A 23,829-nucleotide genomic window follows, 5' to 3' on the forward strand; every position below is an offset into this window, starting at 1 on the left:
GAGATGTGTAAACCACTAAAAGTCTTATGCCTGTATTAAGATGACCAGATAACATGTGAAAAAGGTAAGATATGTAATTTAAAATTGTGACTTTGATTTAATTTTGCCATGTAACGTGTTTTATTATCACATGAAAATATGTGTGTTACTTGATCTCAAAATTAATTAACAGATGGTGGCTGTATAACAACTTTTTCACAGGATGTTTCGATAATATTTTGCATTGTGCTTTATACGTGATTCCAGAACTAAGAACACATGGTTTAATTCATACGAATTATACAAGGCAACAAGACACAAAAGTTACAATGCATGTGTTTATTGTGACTATTTAGTTAAAAACAAAAAGGACTACTAATTTACAAGTGTGTTTGTAAATTAACAAGTTGGTCGACAAATGCCTTCGCCACAAGGATTTTCCTCCCATCGTTTGTAGGATTTCTGGTAGTGTTCTATTTTTTCCATCCACAACTCCATTGCTTTGTTGTATTTCTCCTGCATCGCCGATATGCTGCCGCAGGTGTCGTGTTTGTCAGGCTCGTGCTTGGGACTTTTACTCAGCATTTCGAAAACTGCATGCCAACAAACTATGGTTATTATTTTTTCAACCCCCCCCCCCCCCAAATCAGACCTTAATGGCCAATTTAAGATTAGTACAGTAATTAGACGTTGATTTTTGGTTAAGCTTGCTGATATTTTGCGACATACACAAACACGGATTAGGATAGAAAGAGGGATTTGGCAGTAGCAGGATGTAACAGTTGTTGCTACTTTCTTTAGTTGCACCTACATTGTAGATCTAAGTCTGTAGAACACTCATAGTTTTCTTCTGAACTAAATGGGTGTGTAGTAGCTGCTCTGTACAACCTTTCAATCGTCGATTCGTCTGCAATAGAGATTGACTTGTAGGGATAACAGGTTAAAGTGCAGATTACCCTAACATCAACACATTACCTAATTCGCCAAGAAACAAGACAGTTGCTTCAATACAGGCTCCGGCTGTTTTCCAGGCTACTGGTATCACGCGATCTTCTGGTAAAGACGTTGCTCTGACAAGTGTTTGACTCACGTCACTCCTACAAAACAAAACTGATTATAAAAGACTGAAACTTGTTTTAGTATAGTTTTTGAAAAAATGTTACGCGTTAATTGGTTGGCGTAAAAAAGGAAACAGATTATAGTATATATATCTAATACTTATTTTAAAACTAAATGTTGACAATTTTCGTACCAGCTCTCTACTTCTTCTAGCGGTGCCTTTAAAACCATGACTTGGTGACTCGAGCGTCTCTCAACGAAATTTAATCTGGCGCACGTCAAAATTGAGTCATCTTTTTTGCTTCGAATTACCACAGTTTTTCCAAATTCTGCAACGTTCATTTAATTTTTTCGGTATTTTAAGCACCAATTGGATACATAATTCAAATAAAAGTACACGATATTTGAAAAACTTACGTAGTTCGTCCCCTCTTCGAAATGAAATATCTTTTATGACTTTTTTTCCTATGTACTTGTCGGTTGCTTTTTGTGATCGTCTAGAACTTTGGGGTGCCTTAGACGTAGAACTTCCAGACTTTCCTGATTTTGATCCAGAACCACCAGAATTCCCGCTGCTTCCAGGTTCATTTGGTTTCCTTGATTCTTCAGCTTTTCCTGAATTTGATCCAGAACCACCAGAATTTCCGCTGCTTCCAGGTTCATTTGGTTTCCTTGATTCTTCAGATTTTCCTGAATTTGATCTAGAACCACCCGAATTCCCGCTGCTTCCAGGTTCATTTGGTTTCCTTGATTCTTCAGATTTTCCTGAATTTGATCTAGAACCACCCGAATTCCCGCTGCTTCCAGGTTCATTTGGTTTCCTTGATTCTTCAGATTTTCCTGATTTGGATCCAGAACCACCAGAATTTCCGCTGCTTCCAGGTTCATTTGGTTTCCTTGATTCTTCAGATTTTCCTGAATTTGATCTAGAACCACCAGAATTCCCGCTGCTTCCAGGTTCATTTGGTTTCCTTGATTCTTCAGATTTTCCTGAATTTGATCTAGAACCACCAGAATTTCCGCTGCTTCCAGGTTCATTTGGTTTCCTTGATTCTTCAGATTTTCCTGAATTTGATCTAGAACCACCAGAATTCCCGCTGCTTCCAGGTTCATTTGGTTTCCTTGATTCTTCAGATTTTCCTGATTTGGATCCAGAACCACCAGAATTCCCGCTGCTTCCAGGTTCATTTGGTTTTCTTGATTCTTCAGATTTTTCTGATTTGGATCCAGAACCCCGCGAATTCCCGCTGCTTCCAGGTTCATTTGGTTTCCTTGATTCTTCAGATTTTCCTGATTTGGATCCAGAACCACCAGAATTCCCGCTGCTTCCAGGTTCACTTGGTTTCCTTGATTTTTCAGATTTTCCCGATTTGGTTCGAGAAGGCCCGGAACTTTCGTTGTTTCCAGGTTCTGCTGGATCTAAGTTTTTGTTTGTTGTTATTTCAAGGAGTTGACCTAAAGCTTCAGTAGAAGTAGCTGATTCTGTTGGTCTCTCTGTAGTTTCCAGCAATTCTTGCAGTAAGGAAGTGGTCGAAGCCAATGGGTTAGCAGTAGACATTACTGTTGTATCCATATGCTGTTTACTGGCAGTAGTTGAGGTTGGTGATGTGTATGTACTTGACTGTTTGGCTTTGGTGGAACTGCTTTGGCGCGTCACAGTGTTTGTTGTTGGTTGATTATAGTTTGCTTCAGCTGTAGTGATAGGTGATGCGATGGTGGGATCTTTAGGTGCTCTGTTGCGAATGAAACCCACCAAGTAGTTAAACAAGAAACTGTTGTACAGGTTAATCTACTTACCCTTCGAAAGTTGTTGATTTGTATGTACTTGACTGTATGGCTGTAGTGGTGCTGCTTTGGCGGGTCACAGCATTTGTCGTTGGTGGATCACAGTTTGCCTCAGTTGTAGTGATAGGTGATGTGATGGAATTGTTAGGTTCTCTGTGGCGAAGGAAACTGTTGTAGGTGCTCTGTGGCGAAGGAAACACTGTTGTACACGTTATTCTACTTACTCTTCGAATTCGAATTCGCATTCCTCTCCACATGAAGCAAGTTCGTCCTCAAAGTCTTCATAATAGGAGCACGTTTGGCTGTCGTCAAACGGTACGTCGAGTATACCAAGTCGAAACTGGGACTTAAACAAAAAATGTGTCTGCTAAAGTTTGCCAGACCTTTCTAAGTTTGACTTACCCCTACATTATCAAACACCGAAAAGTCCCTCGAGATGTCAAACACTGCGGCCACGTCCCCCAATCTTCCGCCTAGTGATAACTCCTGACTGAAGGTCACCTCTCCGAACAGGGTACCGGTAAATCTTGCCTCGGCAACTAATTTTTCTGCCATGCCGTAGCCGAACGGGGAACCTGTCGTTGAACAGTAAAGTTTGTGAAATTTTGTGTATGGTAAACATTATGTTATCTATTATACAATTTTGTCAACAAAATGCACCTGAAAATTTAGAAGACGATGAGCTCGACTTGGATCTCGAACTCCCGCTTGGACTTCTACCCGTTCTACTGTGTTTGCTACTCTTAGATCTTCCACCAGAACGACTTGGCGAACCAGACTTTGAACCATAAGCAGTGTCTCCATGTTGAATTACAACCAGTGCAGTAAAAATGCACGCAAAAGCTCCTACCCAATACATACTGCTTCAGTCAAATAGCGGTATAGGGCAACTGAGACACTCCACACTGAGGTGGAAGTCATAAAGTGCCGAATCTATATTTGCTTGTGGAAAGTGGGTCGCATAACACCTCTCTAATTTTATTTGCTCTTCGATGATTGTTTGTTGATTGTAGGTTGAGTTGTATTCCGATGGGAAGTCAATTTCGAAATCTTCGTCTGACGCCATTCCCTTTTACCGCAAAGCCTCCAATCAAAATTAAGTTGTCGACTCGAAATACTGACGTTCGCTTCTCTGACTAATGACAGATTGTGTCTGTGCGAACCTAGATTTCTGTGCATCTTTCTATATTGTCAAGCGATAATTTAATGACCAATTGTGACAGCTATTATGTCAATGACTGGCTATTCCTCTTCTAATAATCTTTCTGTCTGAATATACTTTTGTCACATTGATACGAATATTCTCACACAGCTGTTCTTTTGGATGTAATCCTGTTCTGCTCGCATTAAAATCCCGCTATGTTCAAATATGTATTTGGTAAACACAATGGTAAAGACACAGTGCGGCTGGTAACACAGCATAAAAGAAACACGAAAGGTAACGCTGCATGTGTCGACGCTAAAGAAACTATGAACTCTTGAAGTCGAACGTAAATACATGCGATATATTATTTCTTGTAGTGGAATATGTAGAAATAATACTGCTTAACCTAAAGCGAAAATAACAAACAAAAGACAACAGTTTAGGTGAGCTATAAAACACAAATAATTTTAATGCGATAATAGTTAAATGATTTCAGGCTCGGTGACATATCCTGTCGTAATACTGTCGGTGGTTGAGTTGTTCCGTGCGTTCGCATTTCTCACCGAAAAGCGCGTCTCGAGCATTACGTGACGCGGGTCGGCGTAGGTATCGTGATTGGGGGTGGCGTACAGAGTCGGTGAAACGCTGGAGTATATCGAACTCATTGTTGACTGTGAACTAACGTGGGCCCAGAAAGAGCGCACTGGTTGAGTCTCGGGAATCGGTTCAAGATTTCCCGACTTTTCTGATAACTCGGTGCTGGCGGGTGTGCGTATTTCCAGAAAGTTGCTTGGGTTGTCTATAAAATACAATATCAGTGTTAATTTCTATTCACATTGCTTGTCTGTATGTTGTTGAAAACGTTATCACTGCAATTTTTTTTTTTTTTTATTTTGTATAACTTACCTTCTGTAGTCGTCGGCATCCAGCAGGTATCGCTGTGTCCCAGCTCAAGACATTGTTTGTTGCAATGCGGTCCGAGACTTTCGTTATGAATGTACATTCCGTCAACGGAGCTTAATTCAGACGGTTTTCTTTGTCGCGAAAAGCCTAAAACAAACATTTTTATTACTTTTTTTTTATTGAAAAACAAACAAACAATTGATTGCTGTGAAGTAGTGACCGTTTTATACATGGCCTAAACAAAACATGATTTAAAGTTGAACGTGTCTGTCTCTAGTTACCTTGTTCAAATGAGATGTCTCCGCTTGTGACGTCAGGATCACTGTCGCCGTGTCCGCTGTCGCCTTCGAGTTGCGATGATGACGCAAGAGGACGGGACTTAATGACGCAGGTAGAGTCAACCTAATACAAAAAAGTGTTGTTGTAATATTGTTATTGTTAAATATCTAATAGGAGATCTGCAGTGTTTAATTTTGCTGACTCATGGTTGTGGTGTATACCTGTCGTGAGTTGCTTGGGTTATTTAGGCTTGCCCCAGAAGATGTAAACTGATGTGACATGACAGCATCACTGCGGGATAAATTTGTAACGTCGGTTGTCGAATCGTACGTTTGGGAATGTTGTCTGTCGAACAAAAAAGGTTAATGATTCGATTCATTGGAAAACATTGGTGTCTTTTTGGTGCGCATTGAATGAAAAGGGCGTGCCGTAAATTCAACGTTTATTACCTTTTATTTGATGTTTGGCTCCACGCGATGCTTCCTTTTAGGCTTTCTTTCGATGTTGTACGAGGCAAGGTGGTAGCGTTTTCATCAATGAGTTTTACTGAGCTACGTCGGTCTTCATGAGCCTTACTGCAACTGTACGTTCGCACTTTCTGCAAGCGAATTACAAAATTAGATTTTTTTCAAATTTAAGGATTAGGTTTTTGTTTTAAAAAAAATGTAACTCGATTTGTTAGTTGAAAATAGACACGTTTAGTTTGTAACATATGTGCTTTTTCATCGTGATTGGTTTTGGAATCGTACCTTATTTTCTTTTCTACATTTGCATGCGATGGCTGCAGAAACAATGATAAGAAGCACAAGAGCAGAAGAGAGGGCCACGATTATAATGAGAAACGACGAATCTGATTTGAATAACGAAGCCTTGTCCGAAACGGTTGGCATGGTGGGCAGAGTAAGTTTATCGGTGATGATCACTGTCATTCGTCGTTCGCTCTTTCTTGTTGGCTTTCCACCATCACGTACCTGAAGAAATGTGGAATGCAGGTTAGTTATATTAGGTTTGGTGTGGTTTACTTAGGTTTACATGCCCTATGATCAGGTTTTTTTTAAGGTTTGGTTTGGGTGACCGCTAAGTAGTTTTAAGAGACCGCAAGTGTTTCATTTAAATACCCAAAATAGCCATATTTGCTTAAACGAATTGCAAGTCCAAATTTTGGGAAACCGCTGGAGAAATTTGGGGGACCGTTTCGGCTTAAAAAACACTGCCTATGATTATTTTTAACCGAATTTTGTTTTGCAAAATATCATGGTTTATTATGTACTCATAGGTGTTACCATAGTAAGCAGATGATGCGGCTTTTTAGTTGCACTAAAGCACAAAACCGCATTGTCTGACTTTTTGTTAAAGCTTAAAAGCAAACGCACCTGTATGACGATGCTATGTGGGCCGAGACTTGAGCGTAGCAATGGACTGCTCATGTTTAGGCGTAGGTCGCCATTTGTAGAGTTGAGAACAAAGAGTGAGGTGTTAACGTGGCCTGTTTGTTGAATACCGTCCACAGTCACCAAACTAAACTTCATCTCGCCGTTAATACCGAGATCGTAATCCACAGCCTGCATGCGTGTAATAATGTCATCACGCACAATAGTCGCGTATATCGTCAGGTCGTCGTTCACTGGGTTGGTGAATTGGGGTGTGTTGTCGTTAACGTCTGTCACGAACACGTTTAATGTGCACATTGCTTTCTGACCTCCGCCGTCCGTAGCCGTCACAGTTATCTGTAAAGTTTAGAAATACCGAATTACTGTACTGTTTAATGGGAACATGTTTAGCCTACATTTTGTATTTGTTTACTTTTTTGTGCCACCCATGCTATATTAATTTCAAATAACAGACGGGTTTAGCCTTAGGCGATAACCTATTCACTTTTGTCTTACCGTCCATTGTGAATATTGCTCTCTGTCAATTGATCTTACAAGGCTAATACTCCCACTTCTTGGTTCGATTGCGAACGATCCATCACCTCCAGTGAGCGAGTAGCTTAAATCGCCATTAGTCGACGAAATCGTTTCATCGTCCTGTACAACAGTTACCGAATTTTAGTCAATGGTCTTTTTTGGCTCACTGTGGTAGAGATATATAGTTTCTTCGTTGTTGTATACCTCGTTAAGTTTAAGTGCTGGAAGATTTACATTGTCACCGTCAGTAGCTGTTATGGTTGTTATCACACTTCCGACAGATGCATTCTCAGCAATGGTTACATTAACCTCTGATTGGCTAAATTGAGGGGCGTGGTCGTTCTCGTCCATCACAACAACATCCAACTGTTCGTAAGAGCATCTAAACAAACGAAACGTGTATAAAACCTGATACAATTTAACATAGCTATTATCACGTCTTAAACTTACTGTTGATCTTTTCCTTGGTCACAGGCTTGTAATGTAATAGTGTATCTCTCCGTGACCTCCCTGTCCAGCATTTTACTGATGCCTAGAAATCCATTTTTATTCAGTACGAATGTGTCCAGGGCATCGGCATGTTGGCTTGCCAATGTTGTTTCGGGAGTCGATTCGGTTGGCACAACTGTTACAACGTTTTTGATTTCTATGTCTACCAAACCGTTGATATCAAAATCGGCGTCTTTGGCGCTTACGTACGCAAAATACGTCGGGTTGGGTGATGTTTCAGAAACAAACACTAAAAAACAAATATAAAAGGATAAGTCTTAAGGTAAAGGCAAAAGTTGCTGGTGAACCATACCACTGATATAATTATTTACCTATATTTCTATCAGATGGCGCTATGTAGCTGATACTAATAACTGGAGCGTTGTCGTTAACATCCCCAACATGGAGTACAAGTCGTGTTCGGCCAAGCTTCTGTACTCTTTCTCCCAAATCCCTGGCTTCGATGTAGATTATAGTTCTGCAAAGGCAACGTTAAACAGTCAGTATATTGAAACGCATACTCAGACGCTTGTGTGCAATGTTAAAACAATTCTCACTTGTCGTTTGACTCTCTGTCCAGTTCGCTTTTGAGCGTCACCTCTCCGGTGACTTCATTAACGGCAACGATTCGATGCACAGATTCGGGGTTTCTTGTTGCGAGAAAATATCTCACTGTTCCCGAAGCACCGGAATCAGGGTCTCTTGCCTGAACGCGGGTGATAACGTATCCGGGTTCAAGGTTCTCTCGCAGCACCACAGGATATTCCTGAAATTTGTAAAACTTGTAAAAATCTGTAAAACTCTTTATATTTTTCACATCCTAAAAACAAGCCTATGAATTACTAAACTATATTTTGTCACATGGGAATGCTTGGAAAAGCGACTTGATTTGGTATGTCGCCTTCAATGGGCTTGGTGTACAGTAGTATATGATTAACACAAACAATATGTCTGCTGTGGGTTTACGTACCTCGCTGTCAAATCTTGGACTGTTGTCATTTGCATCAATAACTCTAACTTGCAGAGGCACCTGACTTGACAACCGTGGCTCGCCCTTGTCTTCAGCGTTGAGAGTAAGATCGAAAAGAGGCTTGCGTTCGTAATCTGTACCGGAATTTAGGGAGTTAGTGTCCTATTCACAATGCTTCGCATTGGCCCATTATGGTTCGCGATTTTGAAAGCCTGGTAAAGAAATGACGTTGCCACACTGTAGCCAGCGTCCATTCACACCAATTTGACCGTGAAGATGCCTAAGCGTCGATTTACGTGTCTGATTCTTACCCAAGCTGAAACTACTGCACTCCTGCATCCATCGTTGTGGCAAAATGACTATCGACGATGCACAGCACAAACACCAGTCACTTGACATTCGGTGTCGAGTTACGATTTCTGTGAGTTAGCTTTACTCGTGCACTTACCGAGAGACCGTTCGACTTTGAGCTGCAGATGTGGACTTCCCGTTTCGTCGCTTGACTGAACAAGGCTAAAATAATTGGTGGGGCTCAGCACATACACGATGATAGAGTTGTTGCCTGTGAAAAACACAAAAGTAAAATTCGCACTGTGCATTCAGCTGGCGTCCGTTTCGCTGCTTTAACACCAACCTGCGTCGCGATCACGTGCCAGATACCGATCAAGGCTGATGACGTCACCGATCTGTGCCTCCTCGCTGACGTTGGCAATCGCGTACTTGACCGGGAACGCCGGGGCATGCTCGTTGACGTCCAGCACTTCCACTTCAAGGTTCACCATACGGAAGTCAGTTCGCACAAAGATCTGATTACGGTAGAGAGGGTTTGAGTTAAACCTCAAGAGCTGGACGTCAGAAAACAAGAGACGGATTTCAATTGAGCGTGACTGACCTGGAGTTGAAAAAGACAAGACGACAAGTCTCCGCAGATAGCCTCGCGGTTGAGCTCGCGCTGTAGAGTTATCGTCCCCGTGGTTTCATCGAGTGCCATCCACCTGCGCTTGTCGGTCGACTTGGTTCCGTATGTCATCAGTTTCTCGCTCAATAGCTGAAAGTTCTTTTTTGGCGTTATCTTCGTGTCTAAAATGTCAGCGAGCTCCGCGACAATTGTACCTGTACACACAATGACGACAAAGAGTTGAGTAATTCCGTATCTTATCTGAACAAAAGACAAAGAGACTTTACTCACCGGTCGGCGAATTTTCCTTTAAATGAAACCTTTGAGTGAACGCTCGGGAGGCAATCGATGACGTAATGAACCATGCAGTCATCAACAGCGCCACCGAGGCGAAATTCTGCCAGCCCTCACTCATTTCAACAACCCTGCAAAAGAATGATCGGTAAACACGATTGTCCCACAACAGGCTTCCCCCTTTCGCGACCCCTTGGTCCCCACAACGTGCCAACGTGAAAGCTAATCGCCTAAATTTCAACCTCGGCTTTGTTTCCACGGCAGGGCGAGCCCAGGGCACTGAATGAAAACGCTCGAGAGCTCTGTGGTGCGTATCCAATCGCCACTGCTAAAAATTGCACTGAGCAGCGCCGAAAACGGCAAGATTATAAACTGAGGCGCGAATAATAGGTTTGCGTGCGAAGTTGCTTCAAGTGTGTTGCGCGCCAAACTCGCTCGGTGTTTACTGGGGTGCGTCGCGGGCCCAGCTCCGTGCTGGTTCCCACAGTGGGGTTACATGCGCGATGCGCTCCACCTCATCTAGCCACAGTAATCTGAAACCACAGCTACGCTCCGTCACGCTGGGGCCTGTTATGGGTGAAAACATGTCGTGGTCACCCTCAACTGAAAAGAGACTTGCTGAGAGCTGGGAGAGCTGGGCGGGGGCTGATAAGCAACGTTTTTCTTCCCAAGGTGTGCCACAACATCTTACACGGCAAACAATGTGGTCAATTTGTAAAACGCACAAGGCCAAAAAGTTACGGCGCGCCTTATCGGTAATGTTAATTTATTTGCTCGATGTACTGTTAAGGTAAGGTCTGTTCGATGCGCCACTGGATCCCAACATTCAAGAGCTTTACACCGAATCGTCGAGGGCCCAGGGTAGGGGTAATGTTAAACCCGTCACAGATCGGCGAGTGACGCACAACATGGTCAAAAATCTCTTTCCCCTTTGTGACATTTCACCAGCCCAGTGCGTAATGTTAGAAATCGACACTGGGAAAGTGCCGATTTTCGCATTGTTAGTTTTTAAAGCTTCGGAATTACTGACTTTTGCCCATAGAATTGTGCGGTGTAAAAAAAATCTTATATCTACGGTTTGCTTGTGAAATAGCTAATTGTGGAAGAGCGCGTTACATTCGCGTTTTTGGACCGGTTGTTTTTTAAACGGTTACTCGTTGCCGTGCGATGGTTGACGGCCGCAGCTTGTCACGCGCCGCTTGGTACACTTCGTGCATTATCGTTTAGCCTTGCGGTGAGTCAGTCCAGAAAATGCGAACCCGACATGCAAACGCGCGATCCTTTGACGCCTCGGAACGACCCGAAGCGGACCACCCACTTCGAACAAATGAAAACATGCCGATCAGCTTGTATATGCCACCTTTGCTATATTTATAACGCTTAGGCTCCCATTGACGCTGCCCCTTCGGCACGTGGAGCTTGTCCATGTAAGCGGCTGAAGATGAAGGTACGTTTCCGACGAGCGGGCATTGCGTGCGGAGAAGGCGCGCATGAAGACAGACAGGAAGCAGCTCGCCGCAAATGCCCCAGACCAATTGCAACATAAGCTTTCGCCGTCTGGCCCAGTGGTAGTGGTTGGGCAACCCCTTATCGTATTCCACGACAGCGCCCTAATGCGCAACAGCCTGTGACTTGACCGCAACTGGGAGACTGAACGTTTTCAAATTTATGTAATACGTTTTGATTGTAAAAGCTTATGTTTGTTACTCATCGCGTTATCGTTCCCGCCATGTCCGACATGAAAACGGTCGTGTTAGCATGACACAAGTCCACCCAGAGCACTTTTTTATGAGCAGCGTCTTATTCCCAGCGCGCTTGTTTGTGTTAAAACGAGACGTATTCGGCGCTGCATTATTCATTAACTAAACTTTGCCAGAAACTTGCGTGCGTGCGGCGCAAGACGATATTAATTTCGAACGTGCGAGTTAATTGTTTTCTCCGTTTCGCGCACACCCGGATCAAGTGCTTTTCGTCGACCCAACGACCCGTTTAAATATGCGCAAAGACGCGAAGTTAAAATCGAGCCCCGTTCGGCGGAACTACGACCCAGCTAGATAACATGTAGTATATGCTTGTAAAATTGTAGAATCTATAATTCATGTGACTCATCTGTCCGACATAAAATAAACTTGTCCACATTATACGATAAACCGCAAGCCGGATCTTTTACAGCCTACACCCACACACGTAAGAATATACAAAACAGTGTGATTTCGTTAAACAGACTGATGCGCTTAATGTAGTGTCACCTGTCACTCATGTGTCTGCAGCCGATAACATGAACAAACCAAGTTATCTCAATATCTTAAACTAAGCCATAAACGATAGGGATATAGAAGACGTACATAATTTATATATTGATGGTTGAACAAAAATTCAGAGGAAATATGTATGGCCACAAACTTCCTGACGACTTACCTTGTAAACGTTTTAGTCTTCACGTGTTTCTTTTATGTAAGATGGTGTTGCCCGTGAAACTTGCTTGCAGAACACTTTAACACTGTACACGTTTTTATCGTCACTGTTATAAATCTGCAAGATATTTTGCGGTTAGCTAGAGCAAGGTAATTCGTTTCAAATCTAAAATGACAAACATCCAATTCCAGAGCCACTGAATATTGATTTGCTTTTGTCCATCAAAAACAACTATTTGCTAAAACTTTGCCGCAAACTGATTTTGTGTATTACGACTAACTGTACAACCTGGGTACTACCACCTTTGCCTGTTCATTCTGTGTTTTAAATTAGATTCCTTCGGTAACTCTCGTCCTACAGTATTTGCCCAACTTGTCTCATAAACGGTCGAACCAATCAGTCAAAGCTTATCCTCCTAACAGCTCGCATGTCGCATCTAAGCGCTTTCGCCTGTCGTACGACGTGGTCGTCTTGAAGCAAATCTCTTTAACACATTTTGCGCGTATTTGCCAGAAGCCAATTACTTTGGCTGACCAATCGCTCTTGTTGGGCGTTTAGTGGCGGTGTAGAAACAGAAAATCAATGTCTAGTGAGCCACGGCCAACCACTCTTCTTACGGCTGCCTAATTACACTGAGCCATATGAGTCTGGATAATCGACACAAAAACTATCTAAACATTTTTTTCGAAGTTTCTGACACAATCATCGAGCGTCGTAAAACGTGACCTGTTTTTATTTCTGAATCGTAAAAATGCATTGCGCTATTTCTCATGCGAAGCAATAAGGTGACTTAATTATAGCGTCTGCTTCATTAGGTCGTTAGCAGTTCCATCCTGCATTGTTCCCTTGACGCGGCATTGTTGCTGTGGCGTCTAGATTAACGATCATTTACGCACATTGTAATTCGCGACGCCTTACTGGGAAAACCATAAACTTCCTCTCCGAATATTCGCCCCGAACTGATTGGGTTTTGTATTTCCCCCACGTATAAAATCCTCTCAAACAAATGTAAACATACATGAGTACTGCGCGCGCCTTCTGCTTGCCAGCAAGAATAGATACAGACAACTAACTGATGGAACGCGCGTTCTACTGTTTATATTTACTTTTGCCGCCAATAAGACACGCCTTCTAAGACAGTCCGGCTTTACGTACTTCTGAACCGCCTGTGGTGGACGCATCAAACACCTTTCTGATAAGAAATGTTTGTAGACTACTGTTTGATATTATCCGTCTAGCATGGGCATACTTCTAAATACTCCTAACCTTGCAAAATTATATCGAATCTTATCTTTAAAGCAGCCAGTCAGCTAGCGAGATTGTTTTCAACAACATGTCAGTCTAAGTTTTCATGTGCGCCACACAAGACCCTCCACATGAAGTCAAAATATTTTTGCTCCCACGTCGTATTAGTAACGCGCCAATTAACAATCACATATTCCATAATGCTATTTGCAATCACCGAAATCCGGAAAGCTAACAGCGATCGGAATCACTTTGCCCGTTTTGTTGGCAATCGTAATGCCAAAGCTCATTACGCTGTTTTGCCAAATTGGCGTACATGAACGCCATATCGAGGTCGATTACGTCTGTAAGCTTCTTATTTCAATATGTGCGCAACCCTTCGATCATCGATATCGTTGACAATCTGTTGATTTATGTATTTAACTGTGACGGTTAAATCCCAAGATCTAGTACCTGCAGTCCTTATAGACATTCGTTTTAAACTGATTCATTATGTTAATACAACCCGTCTGTTGGTTGCCCAAAAAACTAAATGTATTTGTCACCTTTGTTTTCCTCTACGTTTTATATTACGTTCAATCAATTGCCAACAAATCATAGTTCGACATCTTTTAAGCCGGACAAAAACTTAAAAAAGTAGAATAATAAGACTCGATTTTACACAACAGTCGTTAGCGTCGAAAGCAGCAAAAAACGCGGCTTGTATTAATTTCAACTGTTGTTTTCGGGATCTCGCCTTTACACGCTTCGTCGCCACTGCAGTTTTTCCACCTGTCAACAGATCTACCTTGCCCTGCGAAAAACTCGCTGATTCTTGTTTCACTTCACCAATCGTGACAGAAAACGCTGTTTCCTTGACTAAGTCTTGCATTGAAATCTATTCCCACTGCACCGCGACACCGTTTCTCCACGCAACCGACCGCTATTATGCACTTCATCAATTATCGTGGCGTATTGCTTTATCGATTTGCTAATGCAAACGCGATGGATTTCGCATTTCGACGAAAGAAAACTTGTGTTGCATAGCTACAGTCTGATTATGATGATAAATTTTCTGTGTAGATACGTCTTTATGGTTCAATACTGACGAGGTAATTACTTCATTTGAACATTCTTGGCACCGTGGGCAAGAAACTAACCAGAACGGCTGTCTGAAAGTATAACTCACTTTTATCAAATAAATCAGTCCAACCAGCTATACATTGTAAATGCGATGAAAACTACATTCAATTTAACTAAATCTGTTCGTTTAAATACGAACCCATCTTTTTTCTGTAGTAATAGCGTAGGAAGCAGGCTCCCGCTTGGTCATATTTGTTTTGGCGCAACCCATCATAATCCCGCTGGGCAGCAACTTCCGACTTGCGCTCGCTTCACACTGACGGCAGAAGAAGCAGGTAGGCTTTGTTGACGAAAACATACAACAGAGCCACGCGGCGTACGCCTGTGCGAAAACTAATCATTACGTCAGTGACCGAGTCGCGCCGAACCTGGACGACAAAGCAACCGTTTGTGCTCACAGCGCTTAAATCCCGGTGCTTCGTATCAGACAGATTTAAGCCTTTGCCACCGGGTTCGTAATTATTGCGCAGTTTGAAATCTGCCCTGTTGCGGAACCGCGGGTTTTTAATAAAGGCGCCGTGGCCTTTTGGGTGTAGGTTACATGCGTTTTGTTAGGGTAATTGTATTTGACTAAAAATTTGTTTTGGTTTAATGCATACTTTCTTACCTTAACTAACGCACAACATTTTCTTATCTTTAACTAAAAGAACGCCAATTTACACGATAGCCAACTTCAGTTATCAGTAGAAGCGTTTTATTTCGAGACAATTAAACCGAAAGGAAACGCCGGATCGATATCTAGGTGCGATAAGGCGACGTTCGTATTGTCAACAGGCGTCAATTTTTGCCAATTGTTCGTCCTGGTGGGATTGCGAAGAACTCCCCGTAACTAGTCCACGGGCTTATTTGTATCTTGTTTTGGAATGTAGTTTTTCACCGGAAGAACACAAGTGAAGCCTAACCTCACAATGTTTCGCGAACACTGTCGCAACGGCCCGCCGCACATGAGCAGTTTGTCTGTTGTGCAGTTGCATTGGAATTGTATGACTTGCACTGTTTAACCCATGTAGGCTGGCGGGAGAATCTACAATCTGGTTTTAGTGCGTTAGTAAAAAGCCCTGTGTTTGTTTAAGTTGTGTATGACACTTTGTTAGATGAAAATACATTGTACAACGCGAGATGGCAATTTATTTCTGAGTCTACCACTTTCCTTTCATTTAATAAAATAAAACACGTCCAGTATTGTTGAAGGCAACAAAGGTTACAACCTTTTGAAAAGTGCTGGTTGTAGCAAACCACAAATCTCCTTTTCATTACAGGTAAACATAAAGTTTTTGGCGTTAGATCAGGGTTAATGGGGTGATGTGTGAAACTTTTATGATTATTCCTATTCATTGTATTGTATTATTATTTGCGCTTGAACGCGTGGGAGAGGCCTCATTATGACCATGAAAAACCAACTTGCTTTGTTTCGCTAACCGCGTCGTACACAACGCCAACAATACAAGCTGGTTATTACCCCAAACGACAGGTACATACAGACTTGCATTGTCAGGCCCAATGAGCTAATGCCGTCCATTCGTCACGCTCGCTTTTGATAATCGTGATCGAACACAACTTGAGCAGGACACGATTAAGGCGGATTTGTGTCACCTGCAACCAGCAAACTCTCAAAGTCAAGTTTATTTTGGTCGTGGCGCAAAGCCCTTTTACAATTTGGCGAGCTTACAACACCGCATCGTCACTTTTCGTGCAGCGGATGTTGTACCTTGTCCAGCGGCCCGATATCAATCTCACTTTTACGTTTGCACTTGATGTGATAGGGAAATATCAACAAACTGGGCGCCACAGGCCACTTACATTATACCGCAGCTGATTTTCCTTCCTATGAAACTGGTATTATGTGGAAATTCGCGTGCCAAAAAACAACAACAGAAGTTAAAACGCCATTTGTTACTACTGCCTATTAGTTTGTATTGAAAAATACAATAAATAGAAGAATTAACTTTTAATGAATAGTCGCGAACTGGTATGCAGACCAATATAAGCTCCTTTTAGTCTTATATCTTGTAAGTTACATGGTTTTAACAAATTTTTACCTTTTCTTTCCAAAGACCTATCAAAATAATTTAGAAAATACTCTCATTTGGCATTAAGACTTAAGACGGGCGTGCTTACCCATCATCGCCTCCTAGCGTATAGACTAGGATTTAAATAATAAATTTTATTTTCAGCACATAGGAGTGTTAGCGACCACTAGTGATGCAAATAAAAGCGTTAATAATTTTAGGGTGGTACAAACGGGCTGATCCCATAATTGCCAAATTGACCAATTATTCGCACACTGATTTTATTGTGAATCTGTCGGGTATGAAAAATTGATTTTATTTGCCCCCGTACTTACATAAAAATAACACAAAACAAATGTGCTGAGACTTTTGCTTGATTTTTTTATGTACTGTAATGTTGAACGTCCACAGTGATCATGCTGCGAAATGCTATACTGTTAAAAATGTTTGCAATTGATGCCTTTAACATTACCTTTTGGAGTGAACCTTCCGATTGTGTTATGGGTTGTGTTTTTCCAATAATACACTGAAAACGGAAAAAAGGTGGTGACGAAATACTGCATAAAAAACCTATTGATATGTCCCCACGTACTTAACGGAGGCAATTTTAATTGTGATTTGCCTTTTTTGGCAAAACAAGAATACTAGTCGTAATTGATGTATTGAACATAATGGTATGTTGGAAATGCAAATAAACTTGTTGTTGATGCCCTAAAATACCTTTATACATGTTCAAACTTTACAAACCCAAAAATATTGTGTGGAAAGCATGTTTTTGAAAACCAAGCAAATCAAGAAAACATACTTTTCCAGAATCAGACTTTTATACTATGACGAATACAACGTGTTCAAAATAGACGTAAGATTAAAAAAGGCCTTTGGTTTAATTTATATTTTTTATTTGTTAATTGTTAACTGTAAACTTGATACTGAACAGGCGTTTCGTTCACCAGGTTGCATATTTAATAAATTATTTCGTTCAACTGGTGTAATTCTAAACAAAATACTAGTTGTTGTTTTCAAGAACTTGTATTTCTGCTGACGTTTCGTCCACCAGAACGGTAGGACTTCTTCAGAGCAATGAACGAATAATACCGCGGGTACAGAGACGAAAATGTATGGAAACAGCGGGATACGAAACTTGATGTCACACAGTAAAAATGTTCATCGTCAAAATCCCCTATACGACCAACCGAAACTTCGGTGCATTATTTAGTTGTTACTATCCCTTTCGTAACGCATTCCAAGTTTTCTCATACATCAGCGGTCCATCATCAAACATACGGTGATTGAGTCATGCTATGTTGGAGCAAGAAACGAGTTTATGTGGTTATGGTTGAGCGCTCTTGTCCTTTCCCACATTTATGTACTTACAAATGTCAACGTTGCTAGGCACAATTGATACGTTCCATTCTGGTGCGCCCACCTTTACGGCTCTGTGCGGATAAGTCGTATAGGTGAGAAACGTTTCATTTGGACCATACACAATGTTCAGTGCCTTTGAAAGCAATTTGAACCACATGTTAAATGTTCTTTGGCCACAACAAACGTGAATTCTGAAATTATCACACATCTCGGTTTTATTTATATGTTTTGCAACTTATGTCCGTTGTTTTGTAGCGTTAGATATATATGTACTAGTAGCAAGTTCCGGTATTTTTTTCAGGATTAGTTTTTCGTGGTATTCGTCCCTAAAACGGTTTAAACATCACAATCTATCAAGTTTTCTCGCGAAGAAAGTGTGTTTGGTAAGTTTTAGTTGATTCGTTTTACAACCATACGGCTAGCAAAACAATTTGAGTAGGCTTCGTGTATGCATGCACTATTTTTAGCCTACACATCGTATTGTTTTTTTCTTTGTTATAATTTTAGCGGTGCAGCCTGCTTTCTAAACACAAATTTCTTTTTGTACCAGTTCACACAGAGCTCAAATTATCTTAGGTTTTCCGCTAGGTTTGGGAGATGACTGTTTATTGGTGCGGAAAGTGCTTGTTTTTCCACGTTTTGGACAATGGAAGTCATTGACAGTCAAGGCCGTGACTTCGGGGTAAATTTCTGGGGCAATACGATATTTCATTTTTTCAATTGTTAGCTCTGAGGGGCACGTTTCGAAGTGTGATTCGTGTCCAATTTGCCACATACACAAGATGGTTACGATTAGGGCTTTTGGAGTATAGCGCTATTATTCCTGGGCTGAAGGTTCAAAGATGCTCTAACGATTAGCCGGTAAAACCAATGAATTAACCGCACACAAAAGCATTTAAACAATTCTGGCTTGTAATTCTTATGAAGGCGAACTAAAATGCACAATTTCAATTTCAAAAATGGGTTTAAGTTACACCTAATAATACGATAAAACGAGACCAATTGGTACCATAAGTTCACACAAGAAATGAACATGTAACTCAAGTGTCGACCAAACGTGACTTGGTTGGTTTAGGACCTGAAAACCAGTGATGAACCGAATCCGCAACCTGAAATCCCGTTTCTGATAGATGTTTTCAACTGAAGATTGTGTTGTTGATGCGAGTAAACTCAATTATGACAACTCAAAATCACTTTGACAATGCGTAAGCTTTACTAAAATTCTAATATTTTGCAGACAAAGTGGCTCGTATTTTATAGATACAACAATTAGTTAATTTATGTTGTTTTGAATTCTCGAAAATGAAAGGTTAGGCATGAATTGTGTCAAAAGGTGTGTGAATGTGCAATCAAAAAGTTCGGTTTCGCCTAAATTTTCAAAAAAATGCGGGCCGAAACGGAATCATTAAAAAGCGTATTTGGCGAAAATGTTTCGGCCAACCGAAACTTCGATGCAGAACTACTGGAAACACGACAAACAGAATAAGAATAAAGGCATCGGCCTCCATTGCAAGCGCACGATTTTGGGATCATCGGTTAAATTCGCTCCTAGTACACTAGGATTTCATGATTTTTACAGTTAGTTACATACGTAGCACAATTTACTGTAGCTTGACAGCCGGAAAGCTTCTCTATCATAACTGTTGTTATGGTAAGATTTTGTTCGCGTCTAAAGTCTGAACAACGACATACATTGCTGGAGACTGGTGTCATAATGCGCTAAAGAGTATCTCGAACCTCTCGGGTGTAAGGTTGCTATTCCAACCCTAAAACTGGAAAATGCACAGAAGGGTCGCGGGCTCTGGCGTCGATGGCTATCTTTGCTGCGGTGACAAACTTTAGGGATTTTACGTTGCGCGCACTACATCAGTTGTCAAACTCCGGTCGGATAGTTCTTTGGCATCGCCAAATATAACACTTCTCTGTCAGCCAGAAATTGGAGCGCATACACAAAGGCACGTGGGGATTCGCTTGGTTGTTGATCCCTATCTGTTGTTAAAATCATTCTCTTTGCTTTGGATACCAATTCGTCGAAAGAGTGCTTACATACGTTAAAAAATCTTTGTTGACATACTAAGCAACAGGTGTTTTTTGTCGGTTTTACGCTTGCACAGTACGAATTAAAAACGGGACATTTGCAATAGACAAATAAATAATATTATTCGTTCACTTGGTTTGCGCAAGAACACGTTGGTTAATAATTGCTCATCAGCTTATATCGGTGTTAAACGTTAAACAAGACGCATTGTACCGGGCAAGTTTTATCTGTCATGCTCTTTTCACTGAAAGTCTCGGAGGTGTGTTTGAGGTGAAACAGTCACTAATTTTTTTCTTTGCTGGTAAATATACTGATATCGGTGATAAACGCGATGGAATAAGATGGATAAAGCAATTGCGAGATTTACGACGTGTTATAACACGCACATGAGATTATCACTTCTCGAATAGAGTATCACTTTGTACCACGATGTTATTGTTCCATGTGTCAAACTATGGGTTTAGCATATTTGTCATCACCATTTTGTGATGCTAATTGTTTTGGAAATAATATGTGTCTTTTTAAATGTAAACCTACCGTCAAATCAAGTTAACAAGCATCAACAACAAGTAAGGTTATCAGTCATTGCCTATTTTGACACTATAGATGCGGTCCTGAGAAATTGGCCGACAACTGGTCATAACCGCCGTTTCGCTCACGCATCAACAGCAGGTCTTGTGTTTACGAGTCGGAAATTATTAAATTTTCTGTTGGCGTCGTTATTACCCGTTCGAGTGTTGCCTTTTTACTGCGATTTTGCGTCCATTAGCATTTGGTTTACCCTTTAGCTTATAACCTATAGTATACTGTCTACCTCAGTTGTATATTGTAAGACTGGGTGAACTGATGGATAATGGCGCCGGTATCATATATTGTAATTGGGCAACCTCGAGAATGCCTTGCTAAGGCTGAAATGGAACAAATGAAAGCGCTTTCCTGTCTTTTCATCCAATACTTGGGCGTGTATGTTTGGGGCATCGACTTGAACCCTTTTTTCCTGCTTTGCTTGATTTGATCGATATAATTATAATTTATACGGGTGTGAAAGCTCGTTTCTTAAGGTTCATGTCGTCGATAATTTTGTGGTATACGTTTGTTGTAAACAACGTAATATGTACAGGATGTCCGGTTTTCGAATTAGGCGGTACCCAAACAAGTATTTACATGTGCAATACCGTGCAATACGAGGCACAATGTGTTATCATTTGACTCAAAGTCCTCGCATGCTAGACTTGCGATAAATAGTAGGTGCTAAGGGAACTATTATCGCGGTTGCTTGATAAATAGTCAAAGTCATCAAGTCAATGGCATTTTGATTTTAGCACAGCATAAAGGCCCTTGTTATATTTTATGTGCTTATATTATCACTCATGTACTTTTTGTCGTCACCGTCATACGCGGTAACGACTCTTCTTGACAAAGTGCCGGAAGAACGAACGTCCGATTGGGTTGCCCATAAACAAGTCCGTTTATTGTGTTACGGGTACTGTGTTTGATACTGCTGGGACACATCTTAAGCAAATGACAAATTTTATGCAGTGTTGTTGCCCATTGGCAATTGTCGCAAGCCAGGTGACTTTAAGGTTATTTCTTTAGCACCATCGGGAAAATATTTTTTCGGTATCGTCTGACTGTGTAAACAAAGCAAATTCTTACTTTTGGCTAGATTCACAAACCTTTTGTCCATTGTGTTTACGCTCCAAGGTGAGTGATAGGAGGTCAGTACTCGAAACAGTCCTTAAGAACCGGCAATTTCCTTTATCCTCGGTTGGCAGGATTGTTCTAATGTAAAAATGGTTAACGGTTGAACGCGGGCTCATCCCAGTAACATGCGCATGAAGATGAAAGTTCAAGGATTTAGCCGCTACCATGCCGTTCGGCGCCGTCGATCGAAAGTACTTGAATACTCACGTAAAATGTATTTTAAATCCTAATTTTGCCAGGCAAAGACGTATGATCGGAATAACAGCTCCCTTGAGCAAACTTGGACGTGGCGTTTTGTTTGTTACTGGCAGGTGAAAGAAGTGAGAATGCTTTCTTTTCTTTATTATTGACACAGCCAGGCAGTACGATCTTTTCTGGGTGGCGCGTTTTTGGAAGATCTTATACGTCGGAAGAAAAAGGCACATCAGCCAACACGTTTTTGAGATCGCGGGCGCTTACGACGTTATTAAAATTTATTTAGTTGATCCAACCTAACCTGGAATAGATATCTAGAGATTTGAGCAGATGAATTACTAGATTTTACTTTCTTGTAAGGTTAGTGGGAAAATTTCGCGAGTGCTTGTTTTCTACATGTTTTATTTTGTTTGTTAGATACTTTATGTGTAAAGTATAAGTTGGAACTAAATTTTGATAAAGAGATACATTTCTTACCAAGCTGTTTGTTGTAACCCTTTGGAATGACACGCGCTCGAAAGAAAAGGCGGTTTTGTGCCTTTCGAATTCTGCTACTTTTTGTGCTGGTCGTCACTGAGAACGGTAAGAAGAGCAATTTTATCATGATTTTGGATGTCCGTTTTTGTTTTGCGTGGGCGACCTAATACAAATTATTGGCTGACATGCTGTAGGGAGCATTGTCGACTACAATACATGGGTTTATGTTAAAACCAACATCAGCTCATGTCTGCGGCGAAATGGATGTGACTCCGCCAGTAACTTTTTTTATTGTCTGTTGATTGGTGAAATACGTCCACATGCTGATGCAAACTTATAAAAGCAAACTCGTAATGGAACGCTCCAGGAATAGGGAAAATGAAGTGTTCAAAATAAACAAGCTTTAACCCCACCAGCCACTGTTGTTGCGTTTACTCGGCTAAACTAAACAGTAAACCACACCTCTATGTGTCCTGAGTTGATTGTGTCCAGGATAATGTTAAAGGAATTTGATATCTTTGAAACCGTCACGTTGTTATGCCTTGTTTATTCCTAGTATTGTCATTGAAGGGGTTCGTAAATTTTCTTGTCGCATTTTGCCATCCACGTTATAGTCAACCTTGGCCCCAAGGCCTGAAACAACATTTAATGCGCGATGAACCGCAATTCATGCGCATTGTGTCCTAAAAGCTTTTGCGAACTGTTTTCCTGGCCAACATAAGTTGCCGATGGAATCTTTGTAAATCTCCACCACGGTTTGTTTTAAAAGCTAGAACTTTACTATATACAACTTTTATCGAACGTTATTGCTTGTTTAGATAAGCACCAATTGTTCCAGTGACATATTAAGTCAGCCAGTTCGCGATTGGTTTTGAAACACAGATACAGCTATGTTTGTTTGCGTCTGGTTTAAATCACGTTTGATAAAAGTTGGAAATGCCCGTCTCTGTTGATATCTGTTTACTGTGATAGAAAAATGTGTTTTTCCTGCACTTGAAGCTATAATTTGTCTAAATCTATGAAGTTCTTATGTATGCCAATGTATTTCTGCTTTTATTCGTAAAATGAATATTGTCACGTGTTTAACTTGACTATTCGTCTTTTCTAGACATTTTCTGGCGCGCTTGGATAATTTTAACATGAGCAAGTGCATTTGGGTAGCGGTTTTGCGAAAATTAGGCAAACATACCGAATTAGTGTTTAGCCAAGCGAGTCAATTTCCATAAGTTCTTGAACGCTTTGTCACACAGCTGATGCGAAACTTTCGCAGACGCTGTGTCAATACTTGGTAAGTTGAGTAGGTACCTTCCACTATCCTTCTGCTCTCTACGAATGCCCACTTCACACAACTCGCTTTTCGAGTTAAAGAACAACAAAATAACGACCTCAACGGTAAATGCGCAAACTTCGCAATCGAAACGTATTTTGTATTCTAAATTGCTATGTTTGTGCGCTATTTACCGACTTACGAAAATTTTGTGCCTCTCGCACACCAATGCACAACAAAGAAGCTAAACAATAGAAACGCCACAAACAAATTTGTAACAAAGAA

General features: G+C 41.1%; 2 protein-coding genes across 3 annotated transcripts; both read right to left on the reverse strand.

The window, feature by feature from the left end:
- Positions 1–303: 303 nt before the first annotated feature.
- Positions 304–3,719, reverse strand: LOC145230198 (uncharacterized). Of its 2 annotated transcripts, none has more exons than XM_080095587.1 (9): positions 3,484–3,719; positions 3,232–3,398; positions 3,048–3,169; positions 2,836–2,976; positions 1,456–2,771; positions 1,232–1,367; positions 955–1,076; positions 791–886; positions 304–572 (listed from the first exon to the last, which is right to left on the reverse strand). In XM_080095587.1, exons 1-9 carry the CDS (start codon positions 3,680–3,682, stop codon positions 379–381), a joined length of 2,493 nt encoding a protein of 830 aa, XP_079951713.1. In that variant the 5' UTR covers positions 3,683–3,719; the 3' UTR covers positions 304–378. The 2 variants fall into 2 exon arrangements, with proteins under 2 accessions (XP_079951713.1, XP_079951712.1); XM_080095586.1 differs by having other exon boundaries at positions 3,226–3,398.
- A 461-nt stretch (positions 3,720–4,180) lies between these two features.
- LOC145229426 (protocadherin beta-11-like) lies at positions 4,181–12,261 on the reverse strand. The gene is made up of 18 exons (XM_080094764.1): positions 12,126–12,261; positions 9,705–9,838; positions 9,408–9,628; positions 9,150–9,321; positions 8,964–9,077; positions 8,516–8,649; positions 8,103–8,311; positions 7,878–8,023; positions 7,507–7,795; positions 7,261–7,438; positions 7,036–7,176; positions 6,523–6,876; positions 5,899–6,120; positions 5,599–5,747; positions 5,371–5,494; positions 5,152–5,272; positions 4,874–5,017; positions 4,181–4,766 (listed from the first exon to the last, which is right to left on the reverse strand). The coding sequence occupies exons 2-18, from the start codon at positions 9,826–9,828 to the stop codon at positions 4,450–4,452; spliced, it is 3,159 nt and encodes a 1,052-aa protein (XP_079950890.1). The 5' UTR covers positions 9,829–9,838; positions 12,126–12,261; the 3' UTR covers positions 4,181–4,449.
- Positions 12,262–23,829: the final 11,568 nt, after the last annotated feature.

This window comes from Phallusia mammillata, chromosome 5 (genome assembly GCF_965637545.1).
Source record: "Phallusia mammillata chromosome 5, kaPhaMamm4.hap1.1, whole genome shotgun sequence".
NCBI lineage: Eukaryota > Metazoa > Chordata > Ascidiacea > Phlebobranchia > Ascidiidae > Phallusia > Phallusia mammillata.

Coding starts and splice junctions, on each gene's coding strand:
- LOC145230198 (XM_080095586.1), bottom strand. CDS start 3,682: ATGTATTGGGTAGGAGCTTTTGCGTGCATTTTTACTGCACTGGTTGTA. Junction 2,977..3,047: donor TGCGAATTCGAATTCGAAGA/GTAAGTAGAATA, acceptor CCTTCGCCACAG/AGAACCTAACAATTCCATCA. Junction 1,368..1,455: donor TCGAAGAGGGGACGAACTAC/GTAAGTTTTTCA, acceptor TGAACGTTGCAG/AATTTGGAAAAACTGTGGTA.
- LOC145229426 (XM_080094764.1), bottom strand. CDS start 9,828: ATGAGTGAGGGCTGGCAGAATTTCGCCTCGGTGGCGCTGTTGATGACT. Junction 7,796..7,877: donor GCCATCTGATAGAAATATAG/GTAAATAATTAT, acceptor TTTGTTTTTTAG/TGTTTGTTTCTGAAACATCA. Junction 5,748..5,898: donor AATGTAGAAAAGAAAATAAG/GTACGATTCCAA, acceptor ATTCGCTTGCAG/AAAGTGCGAACGTACAGTTG.